The sequence below is a fragment of the Ursus maritimus genome (assembly GCF_017311325.1).
Source record: "Ursus maritimus isolate PB19 chromosome X unlocalized genomic scaffold, ASM1731132v1 scaffold_X1, whole genome shotgun sequence".
In the NCBI taxonomy this organism is placed as follows: domain Eukaryota; kingdom Metazoa; phylum Chordata; class Mammalia; order Carnivora; family Ursidae; genus Ursus; species Ursus maritimus.
The window spans coordinates 50966-63925 of NW_024423319.1; the positions used below are offsets into that span (position 1 = coordinate 50966).

At 35.7% G+C, this 12960-nt stretch overlaps 1 protein-coding gene across 4 annotated transcripts in view; it reads right to left on the bottom strand.

Moving 5' to 3' along the window:
* The window catches only part of VAMP7 (vesicle associated membrane protein 7), a 68335-nt gene that overhangs the window by 31696 nt on the left and 23679 nt on the right, over positions 1-12960 (bottom strand). For 3 of the 4 annotated variants that reach the window (XM_040626555.1, XM_040626543.1, XM_040626561.1), the window contains one exon: positions 11561-11651. In XM_040626555.1, coding sequence (XP_040482489.1) covers positions 11561-11651 — 91 coding nt within the window. The remainder of the gene's footprint in view (positions 1-11560; positions 11652-12960) is intronic. The other variant, XM_040626548.1, reaches the window with a different exon arrangement.

The following is a 12960-nucleotide window of genomic DNA, read 5'->3' on the forward strand; positions in this document are numbered from 1 at the left end:
TCATGCACTTGTGCATTGGTAACAGGCAGACAAACCTAAGTATAGGCTGTGGAACCAACATGATCAGTGTTGGTTCCACAGCCCTATTGGTCACAGTTGGGGAAAACCTGAAGAGTACTGATTGAGGCAGGTACGCATGGATGAGAATTTGTAGAAGGCTAGCCTTGCCAAGAGGAGACTTCAGCATGGCCCTGAAGCATAAACTATAGGTATGAATTTAGATGCATTGGAGAGGGTAAGAGGAACTTTTCTAGCACTGACCATTCCCCAAGATGACAGAGCATAGGGCTGAACTTTTTTTTTTTCTTCCAAAAATCACCACCTTTAATGCGACCCAGCCCCCACAGTCTGGCAGGGTATGACCTTCACTGGCAGCCTGCAGTGATGGCCTTGAGGCTGCCTGCCTGCACCAGAATATTTGGCACAAAGAGCAGTCCCGAGGCCCACTCAATGCTCTCGATGGGCACCAGGAAGCGTTCCAGAGGGACCGCCTGGTCCACAGGAATGCTGGGCATCACATAGGGACGGAGTTCGATTTGCTGGGGGCAATCTTTCCCCCAGGGGAAAGAGAGAAGAGTGAGTGAGTGCCTGGCTACTCCAGCAATGTGACAAGCTACTGGAGAAACCCATTTCTCTCCAGGAGCACCCAGAGTATGGACGCAGGACCTCCAAGACGGGGGGCAGGTAGGAGATCAGGAAAGAGGCCAATAAAAATGTCACAGGACATTAAAAGAACATACTTTCTGATAGCTGTGCTCAGGACTTAAGCAGGAAGTCCACCCACAAGCCTCTGGGGGACCCTCACCCAATGATTCCCTCACCAGTCCCACAGTCACCTCCTCCCACTCTGCAGCCAGCTCCTTATGCATGCTCCCAAGTGCAGTGGCAAGAGTGAGCTCCAGTTAAAAGTAGTGCTCTCAGAATATCAGATCAGGGTCTGTGGGCAAGGAAGAACCCATAAACTTGAGCAGTAGTGTTCTCTTCTGGAAAACAAAAAAGAGGTTTCCAGCAGCCAGCATGGTGAGTTGTAAGACCAGAGAAGACATAAAAGTTAAGAATTCTGCCCCAAGAGTAAGTAAGAAGCATGGAGCAGGAATGTCCAGACAAGGTTGGAGAAAATCCCAGATAGCAGGACCACAAATGCTATTTCCTACCTGAGGGTAACTAGTAAAAATTTTAGGAGATGTCTACTACACTTCAAAAGTGAAAGCAGCAAAACAGAAGTTCGAGGAACATAAAGAATCAAGGAAATATGTCAACAATGTAAGGTAACAATCATTCTCCAATAACTGAAATCAAAGTATGACATTTTTTTAAAGATTTTTATTTATTTATTTGACAGAGAGAGACAGCCAGCGAGAGAGGGAACACAAGCAGGGGGAGTGGGAGAGGAAGAAGCAGGCTCCCAGTGGAGAAGCCTGATGTGGAGCTCGATGCCAAAAGTCAGTATTTCATTAAATGTCTCATGAACTCAACTTTTTTAGCAGTAAAATTAATATTTGTACTAGATTTCCAAATTGAAAATAATTTTGTAATGCATTTTATCTATTTGTAACAATTCCTGAATATGTGTAGAAAAAAAAAAAAAAAAAACCCAAAGAGAAACAATCAACAAAATCAGGAAAGCACTACATGAATGAAATCTGAAATTTAACAGAGAGATAGAAATCATAACCACGAATCAAACAAATTCTGGAGCTGAAGAATAAATGAGATGAAGAATTCAATAGAAAACATCTACCTCAAAGTAATCCAAATGGAAGACATAATAAGTAAGCTACAGGATAGGAATTCTGAAACAACCTAGAGGACAACAAAGAGAAAATAATGAAAAATAACCCCAAAAGCCTATACGATCAATGGACTCCATCAAATGTACAAATATTAGAATACCTGGGGTTCCAGAAGGAGATAAGAGAGGGAACAAGACAGAAAACTTATTTAAAGAAATAATAGCAGAAAACTTCCCAAACCGGGAGAGAGACTTGGACATCTAGGTTCAGAAAGCTAAGAGATCACCCTATTATCTCAATGCAAAAAGACCTTCTTAAGATACATTATAATAAAACTCTCAAAAATCAAAGATAAAGACAGACTCTTAAAAGCAGCCAGAGGAAAAACACGACTGTAACCTACAAAGAAATTCCTATTAGGCTATGAGTGGATTTTGCAGCAGAGACCCTAAAGGCCAGAAATGAATGTGGAATAACATATCCAAAGTGTTGAAAGAAAAAACTGCCAGCCAAGAATAGTCTATATGACAAAGTTATCCTTCAAATATGAAGGAGAAATAAAGATATTCTCAGAAAAATAAAAGCTAAAGGAGTTCATTACCACTAGACTTGCCATGCAAGAAATGCTAAAAGGAAAAGACACTAATTAGGGACATGAAAACATCGAAAAGTATATAATACACTGGTATAGGTTAAATATGCAGATTTATTTATTTGTTTTTGAAGATTTTATTTATTTTAGAGAGAGAATGAGAGAGAGAGAGAGAGAAAGAGCATGAGAGGGGGGAGGGTCAGAGGGAGAAACAGACTCCCTGCTGAGCAGGGAGCCTGATGTGGGACTCAATCCCAGGACTCCAGGATCATGACCTGACCCGAAGGCAGTCGCTTAACCAACTAAGCCACCCAGGCGCCCTAAATATACAGATTTAGAAAACTAATTCTGTAATAGGATGGTGTGTTAAACACTTAAATATAGTATAAAAGTTAAAGAAAAGAGTATTAGAAATATTTATAGCTACTATAAATTTTTAACAAAAACACAATAGAAAAAGGTAAATTGTGACACCAAGAGTATAAAAGGGGAGTAAATAGGTGGAGTTTTTGTATGAAAAGTTGCTATCACCTTAAAATTGACTATTTCATCTATAAGATGGTTTATGTAAGTCCCATGGTAACTGCAAAGCAAAAACCTAGAGTAGATTCACAAAAGAAACAGAAACAGGAAATGCAATACACAATCCCAAAACATCACCAATTTTAAAAGACAGGCAGACATTTGGGACAATATAGATAGACCTAAAGGGTACTATGCTAAGTGAAGTAAGTCAGATAGAGAAAGAAAATACCATATGATTTCACTTATATGTGGAATCTAAGAAACAAAACAAACAAAAACAGAAACAGATGCATAAAAAATGAGAACTAGTGGTTGTGGGGGTGGTGGTGGTCAGGGGATAGGTGAAATAGGTGAAATGGATTAAGAGGGGCAAACTTCAGTTATAAATAAGTAACAGGGATGAAAAGTACAACATAGGGAATATAGTTAATAATATCATAATAACTTTCTATGGTGAGAGATGGTAACTACACTTACTGTGGTGAGCATTTCCTAATGTATGTAATTGTCAAATCACTATATTGTACACCTGAAATTAATATAATATGGCATGTCAACTATATCTCAATTAAAAATTACATGTATTTTCTGGGATACACAGACACACACACACATATATATATTCCGGGGGAAAATAAGAAATAAATAAAAGGAAAAAAAATAAAAGGGTAGGCAGAAATGGAAGGAAAAAGGAACAATGAAATTATAAAACATCCAGAAAGCAATGAAGAAGATGGAATTAGTAAGTCTCTATATTTCAAAAATTACTCGAACTGTAATAAGTTCACCAATCAAAAGGCACAGAGTGGCTGGATGGATAAAAAAAAAATAAAAGACCCAAAATATACTGCTTACATGAGACTCACTGCAGATTTAAGTACACACATAGGCTTAAGGTGAAGGAATAGAAAAAGATACTTCATACAGGTGGAAACCAAAAGAAAGTGGGGATAGCTATACTTAGAAAAAATAAGACGGTACACCAAAAATGGTAAAAAAAAAAAAAAAAGATAAATATAGCCATTATATAATAATAAAGTGGCCAATTCATTAAGAAGGTATAACAATTTTAAATATATATGCACACAGGGGTTAAGTGTCCAACTCTTGATTTCACCTCAGTTCATGATCTCAGGGTCGTGGGATTGAGCCCCACATTGGGCTCCGTGCTCAGCAGGGAGTCGGCTTGGGATTATCTCTCGCCCTCTCTTTCTGCCCCTCCCCCCACTCATATACTCTCTTTCTCTCTAAAATAAAAATAAATCTTTAAAAAATATATAAAAGTAAAAATAATAAAAATAAATATATATGCACACAATATCAGAGCACCTAAGTATCTTAATACTAGCAGATCTGAAGGAAGAAACAGATAATAATACAATGAAGTAGGTGACTTCAATGCACCCCTTTTTAGCAATGGCTAGACAATCCAGACACAAAATCAACAAGGAAACATGACTTAAACCATACAAGTGGTCATAACAGGCATACACAGAACATTCCATCCAACAGCTGCAGAATACACATTCTTCTCAAGTGCACAAGGAACATTCTCCAGGATACATCATATGATAGGACACAAAACAAGTCTTAACAAATTTAGGAAGACTGAAATCATACCAAGTATCTTTGCCAACCACAGTAGTATGATACTAGAAATCAACAAGAAGAAAGCCGGAAAATCTATAAATATGTGGAAACTAAACAACACACTCCTGAACAACCAACAGGTTGAAGAAAAAAATCAAAAGAAAATAAAAAAATAACTAAAAACAAATGAAAATAGAAACACAACAAAACACATAGGATGCTACCAAAGCAGTTCTACAAGATGTTACAGTGATAAAGGCATATGTTAAGAAAACAAAGACCTCAAAGAAACAGCCTACCTTTAACCTTCAAGGAATTAGAAACAGAAGAACAAACTAAGCCCAAAGTTAGTGGAAGGAGAGAAATAAAGACCACAGTGGAAATTAATGAAATAGAATCCAGAAAAATAGAAAAGATCAACAAAACTAATGGCTGTTTCTTTTTGAAAGGATAAAATTGACAAACCTCTAGCTAGATTAAGGGAAAAAAGATTCAAATAAAATCAGAAATGAAAGAGGAGACATTACAAATGATACTACAGAAATACATAGGATCATAAGAGACTCTTATGAATAAATATATGACAACAAACCGGATAAAGAAGAAATGGATATAGTCCTAGAAACATACAACCTAGACAGAATCAGGAAGAAATAGAAATCCTGAACATTCTAATAATGAGTAAAGAGACTGAATATGTAACCAAAAACCTCCTAACAAAGAAAAACCCAAATCGGATGGCTTCATTGCTGAATTCTACCAAACATTTAAAGCAAAATTAATGCCAAACCTTCCCAAACTCTTCCAAAAAAAACCAAAGAGGAGGAAATACTTCCAAACTCATTTTATAAGGCCAGCATTACCCTGATACCAAATCCAGATAAGGACACAAGAAAACTATAGACCAATATCCCTGATGAACACAGATGCAAAAGTTCTCAAAAAAATATTAGCAAATTGAATTTAACACCACATAAAAATGATCATATACCATGACCAATTGGGATTTATCCCTGGCATATAAGAATGGTTCAACACACAACTCAATACATGTGATACACCACATTAATATAATGAAAGATAAAAACTTATAATCAAATCAATAGATGCAGAAAAAAAATTTTACAAAACATAACATCATTTCATAATAAAAACCTTCAACTAATTGAGTATAGAAGGACATATTTCAACATAATAAATGTCATATATGACAACCCCAAAGGCAACATAATACTCAATGGTGAAATATTAAAAGCTTTTCCTCTAAGATCAGGAACAAGACAAAGGTGCCCACTCTTACCACTGTTATTCATATAGCACTGGAAGTCCTATGTAGAGCAATCAGGCAAGACAATTAAATAAAAGCCATCAAAATAGAAAAGGGAGAAGTAAAACTGGCATCATTTGCAGATGATATAATATATACAGAAAATCCTAGACTCAATGAAAAACTTGTTGAACTAATCAACAAATGCAATAAAGTTGTAGGATATAAAATTAACATACAGAAATAAGTTAGATTTCTACATACTAAGAATAAAATACCCAAAAAAGTAATAATGAAAACTATCCCAATCACAATACCATCAAAAATAATAAAATACTTAGGAATAAATTTAATCAAAGAGGTGAAAGATCTCTGCAATGAAGACTACAAGACATTGATGAAAGAAATTAAAGACACGACAAATGTAAATATATCCCATGTTCATGGATCAGAACTAATATTGTTAAAATAGCCGTACTACCCAAAGCCATCTACAGATTCAATGTAATGTCTTTCAAAATTCCAATGGCATTTTTCACAGAAATAGAAAAAAACAATCCCAAAATTTCTATGGAACCATAAAAGACCCAAACAGATAAAGCAATTCTGAGAAAAAACAAAGCCAGAGGCATCACAGTTCCTGATTTCAAACTATACTATAAAGCTATAGTAATTAAAACAGTATGGTACTGGCATAAACCTACTCACATGAACCAGTGGAACAGAACAGAGATCCCAGAAACAAACTCTCACATATAGAGTTGACTAAGATTTTACAAGGGAGTCAAGAACACTCACTAGGGAAAAGATAGTCTCTTCAACAAATAGTGCTGGGAAAACTGGATAACCACATGCAGAAAACTGAAATTGGATCCCTTACAACACCTCCCAAAAAATAACTTGAAATGGATTAAAGACTTAAATTCAAAGACTAAAACCATTAAATTCCTATAATAAAACATAGGGAAGAAGGCTTTTGACACTGGTCTTTAAGCAGCACTCAACAAGTGGAACTACATCAAACTAAAAAGCTTCTGCCCAGCAAAATAATCAACAAAATGAAAAGGAAACCTACAGAATGGAATATTTACAAACCATATACTGCATAAGGGGTTATGGTCAATACCTAAAATAAATAAGGAATCCATACAACTCAGTTAACAACAACAACAAAAAAAACCACTACTAAAGATGGGCAAAGGAACTAAATAGATGCTTTTCCAAAGAAAACGTCTAGATGGCCAACAGACACATGAAAAGATGCTTACCATCACTAATCATCAGGGACAGGCAAATCAAAACCACAGTAAGATACTGTGGATATCACACCTGTTTGAATAGCTATCATTAAGAAGACAAGAAATCACCAAGTGTTCGTGACAGTGTAGAGAGAAGGAAACCCTTACGCACTGTTGGTGGGATTATATTGGTTCAGCCACTATGGAAAACAGTATGAAGGTTTCTCAAAAAATTAAAAATATGGGGCGCCTGGATGGCTCAGTCGGTTAAGCAGCAGCTTTCGGCTTGGGTCCCAGGATCAAGCCCCACATCGTGTTCCCTGCTCAGTGGGGAGCCTGCTTCTCCCTCTCCCTCTGCTGCTCCCTCTGCTTGTGCGCTCTCTCTCTGTCAAATAAAATCTTTTAAAAAAATTAAAAATACAACTACAGTATGATCTAGCAATTCTACTTCTGGGTATATACACAAAGGAAATGAAAACAGGATAGTGAAAAGATATCTGCACTCCCATGCTTAATGCAGCATTATTCACAACAGCCAAGATAATGAAAACAACCTAAGTGTCCATCAATGGACAAATGAATAAAGAAGATGAAGTATATATACATGCAACAGAATATTATTGAGCCACAAAAAAAAGAATGAAATCCTACCATTTGTGACAACACGGATGGATCCTGAGGGCACTATGCTTAGTGATATAAGCCAGACAGAGAAAGACATTATATTTCTTATATGTAATACAAGAATCTAAAAATGCCAGATTTGTAGGAACAGAGAATAGAATGGTGGTTACCAGGTGCTGGGAGATGGACAAAGTGGGGAGGTGTTGTTAAAGGGTATAAACTTGCAACTAGAAGATGAATAAATTCTGGAGATCCAGTGTACAGCACACTGAGTATAGTAAAAAAATACTGTATTATATACTTCAATATTGCTAAGAGACTAGATCTTAAACGGTCTCACTGCAAAAAAGAAATCACAATTTATATGATGTGATAGTGGTGTTAGCTAACACCACTAGCTAAAAGCTAAAAGCTAGTGGTGTTAGCTAAAGCTAAAGTGGCAATCATATTGCAATTTATAAATGTATCAACATGTTGTACACCTTAAACTCACATGATGTGAGTTTATGTAAATTATATTTCAATAAATAAAAAAACAAGGACAAGTGGGGATTTACTAGCAAACAAGCAGAGTAAAGGGGTAGTCAGTGGATGAAAAATAACTGAGGAAAAATCAAGGGTAAAATTCTATCCATCTTTTTATTTACTTTAGGCCTAAACTAGCCTAAAATAATCTTCTTAAAGTCAAGCAAAGGATTTATACATCAAAGGCAGAGGATGAGGAACCTGATCAGCTATCAAAGGTGATCAGATATCAAGGGTAGGGGATTAATTTAAGACTGGCTCAGGCAGACCTGGGACACAGCCCCAGAATCAGGCCTAGTCAAAGAGAGGGCTCAGAGGAGATGGTCCAACATTTGGTCAAGCAGAGTCTTCATCATGTAAGATCTGTATGCCAAAAGCTACAAAACATCATTGACAAAATTAAAGAAGACCTAAATAAATGAAAAGACAACTCATGTTCATGAATCAGAAGTTTAATATTTTGAACTTGGCAATATTTCGCAAACTGGTTGCACAACTCTGTGAATATATTAAAAACCACTGGACAGTATACTTTAAATGGGTGAATTGTGTGGTATATGATTATCTCAATAAAACTGTTAAAAAAATCAAGGTGTTAAAAATTAAAGGGAGATAATTAGAAATGCTTTTGCTATATTTTAATTTGATATCTCAGTAATTCTAAAAATAAGTCGTTTAAAAGAAGTTGACTTAAAAGTTTCATGTTCTGGGAACTTTGTGCATTCTCAATAAACAAAATTGTAGCAGTTGGCTGATTCACTTTCAGGTGAAATAAATACATTTGGTAACCAAAAACAGACAGAAAAGAAATATCAGTAGTTTATTCAATAGGTTCTCTAGTCTGCATCTAGACATACAATTAAAACTAAAATCAATGAGAAGAAATTACTTCAAATAGCTAAGAGACAAACATATCAAGAACTGCATTTTTCTCCCTTTTATGCTCAACATCACTGATTATTAGGGAAATACAAATCAAAACTACAATGAGATATTTCCTCACATCTGTCAGAATGGCTAAAATCAACAATATAGGAAACAACAAGTATTGGTGAGGATGCAGAGAAAGGGGAACCCTCTTGCACTGCTGGTGGTAATACAAACTGGTACAGCCACTCTGGAAAACAGCATGGAGGGTCCTCAAAAAGTTAAACATAGAACTACCCTATGACCCAGCAATTGCACTACCAGGTATTTACCCAAGGAATACAAAAATACAGATTCGAAGGGATACATGCTATAAACCCCAATGTTTATAGCAGCATTATCTACTATAGCCAAATTATGGAAAAAGCCCAAATGTCCATCAACTGATGAATGGATAAAGAAGAGGTGGGTGGGTGGGTGGGTGTGTGTGCGCGCACGCGCGCACACACACACACACTGGAATATTACTCAGCTTCAAAAAAAATGAAATCTTGCCATTTGCAATGACGTGGATACAGCTAGAGATTATAATGCTAAGCAAAATAAGTCAGAGAAGGGCAAATGCCATATGATTTCACTCGTATGTGGAATTTAAGAAACAAAACAAACAAGCAAATGGAAAAAAAAAGAAACAGAGACAAACCAAGAAGCAGACTCTTAACTATAGAGAACACAGTGATGGTTACCAGAAGGGAGGTGGGGTGGGAGAATGAGTTACATAGGTAATGGGGATTAGGCAGGACATTTGTGGTGAGCACTGGGTGCAGTATGGAACTGCTGAATCACTATATTGTACATCTGAACCTATTATTACACTGTACGTTAGCTAACTGGAATGAAAATAAAAATTAAAAAAAATGTTTCTCCATTTTGATTATTAATCTCATTCCTGGGACTTAATCTCAAGAAAAATAAGAAAAATAGGCACAAAACCATTTATAGCAGTACTGTTATTGCAACACTAACCTCTAAATCAGTGCTACCTAAGAGTGTTTGCTACTGCTCAACTAAGTCCCTAAGCACACAGTCCAGTCCAACTGACATATTCGTTAACAAGATGTTCTCAATGAAGGAAGCACAGCACTGACTTACATGCTGGCTTCATCTGGTTGTAAAACAGTACTCAGAGTAACATTGCTCTAAAGAACCAAAGTGTTCCAAATAAGGACATGATTCTAAGCTATAACCTATAATATAACCCAATGAAACACTATAGGACCGTAAAGTAGATTAATGATAGCTAACAATAATTCAGTTCTCACTATGTGCTAGGCACTGTACAAGATGCTTTACATACATTATCTCCTTTATCCTGGTAACCTTAGGTTCTACCACCGCCTTTTCGCAGATAAGGAAACAAAGCTCAGAGAAGTTAGAGGACTGACCAATTGCTAACAGCAGGTTGGAAGTGAAATCAGGACCCAAACTCAGGCACATATGACTCCAAATTTTGGTCACCATATTATATTGCCTCAACAAAACTAAATATAAATTACTATTATAATATGTATATATATGGATAAAAACCTTAAAAGAAAAAAATGGAAATAAATCTTTAGGATGCTGCGATCAAGAGTATTTTTTTCTAAAATGTCTTTACAGCTTGTACCCGTGCTAATAATAAATGTACAAGTGATTCAAATAGTAAATCCAAGATTATAAGTAAATTGACATTTATAAAATCTGATAACGTCTCAACTAAATATCTTATAAAACAACAATATAATAATTTTCATTCAATTTTATACAAGTTACTGCCTGAGATATTACCCTTAGAAAGAGTGGTTCTCAAACTTGAATACACATTTGAATCCTCTAGAGGGCTTGTGAAAACATAGATTGCTGGGTCCTACTTGCAGTTTCTGATTCAATAGCCCTGGGGTGGGTCCTGAAAACTTGCATTTCTAACAGGTTCCCAAGGGATGCTGATGCTGCTGGCCTAGGGACTACATTTTGAGAACCAGTGCTTTTAAAAATGAGCATCATCCTAAATCTAAATACAATTGCATAATCAATTAAAAAATAAACTTGATGCATTTCTTTGGATTATTTTAATGTGCTAAATAGCTTGACAAAACATAGGCTGACAGAATTTATATCATAGTTCATTCTTTGAAGAATACAACAGTTTTTTTCTTTATCAATTCTTTCTTTCTCTCAATCAAGTGCTACAAACTTTCTGAGGAGGTCAAAAAGTTATACTTTAAGTATCTACTGATAACATCAGCTATCTGGGTATCTCCAGCCAAAACTGACTAATTTATTCTTAATTGCTGAACTGTTGCAAGGGTCTCAGAAATTAGTCTTGCTAAGCCAACTAACAAATTAGAATGAAGAACGGTCATAAGTACTAAGAAAAAAACATTCATACAGGAGACAGTATCATAGGTAGGTAATATTCATATCTTAGCTGATAATTAGTTTCCAAAAGTAAGATTCAGGAAGTACTATTTCAGCCTTTCTAGAATAATCTGACTCCAATCAAGTAATCTATTATCATTTTTGCCCATATGCATGTGGACTATGCCATGAAACATACCTATGTTTCTGACCATGATTCCTTTCAGTTCATCCACTTGGGCTTGAGTCTCCACCACTTTGTCTATGCCCTTATTCTCAGAGTGATGCTTCTATAAGAAAACAAGATTTAACTTACCCAGACATTATTTACAATAGGAAAACAAAAAGAAGAGGAATGACATTGAGGAATGCTATTAAATTATGTCTGTATTGATATAAAAGATACATGCCATTTCATTTAAAAATTGTTATCAGGCCTAGGGAAAAATATAGGCAGCATAAAAAAATGTTAATACATAAGTGTTATAGTATAAAAATATCAACTTATTTTAAATAAAGGTAAACGTATTAGAATATATCAATATATATACCTGAGACTCTTGGGGCAGAAGTACAGGGTTATATAATCTGTGCTCAGACAAGAAAGGAGAAAAGACCGTAGTTGGGGCAGGGAGAATAGGACAAGGAAAAGGACACTAATTTGTTCCCCACTTCTTGGGTATGATGAGGAGAAGCTGGCCCACCTTCTGAGCATCTATTCTTCTATCTTGGGATCAGAGTATGCATCCTATTTTCATTGACTCCTTACAGGATCTAGAGATCTAAGACATTGATAATAGTATAAATTTTGAAATTATTATCCATAGCTATCCATGAAGTCCTTAATATACAATATTCCAGTCACTTCAAAGAGAGGACATTATTTAATCTACCCAAAAACTCCATGATGAAGATGCTCTTATTATCTCCATCTGTAGATGACAATCCTGGCACAGATTTGTTCAGAGGGTCACACATAGATACAGAGCCAATGACAAACTGGTTAAGTTGAAAGTTTTGCTGCCAGCTTACCCTTCACCTTCGACTATACACTGGTATATTTTTGGTTGGTGATGTTTTACACAGTTTCACATATATGAATGTTTTCCAGTGGGAAGTATGAAACAAATGAACTGACTGAATAAAGATTTATAACTATTTAAAGGACCTTCATCCCCAGAAGAATGCATATTTAAAAGTGTAACACTCAAAAAGTATTAAAAAGAACACTTCAAGAAGTGAAAAGTAAAGCATTCAATTACAATAATTCTTTTTTTTTCCTCATTCACAACACAATCATAGATAGAACATATGTCTTTGCACTCAAATAGTTTCATGGCTAAAAGGGAAGCATTTTTAAAGGTCTCAATATCATTAGTCATCAGGGAAATGCAAATTAAAACCACAATGAGATATCACTACACACCCACTAGGATGACTAAAATTAAAAGACAGACCACATAACAAGCATTGGCAAGAATGCAGAAACACTAGAACTGCTGATGGGAATATAAATGGTACAACCACTTTGGAAAAAAGTTTGATAGTTTATTACAAACTGTGGTATATGCATACAACACTACTCGGCAAAAAAGGGAA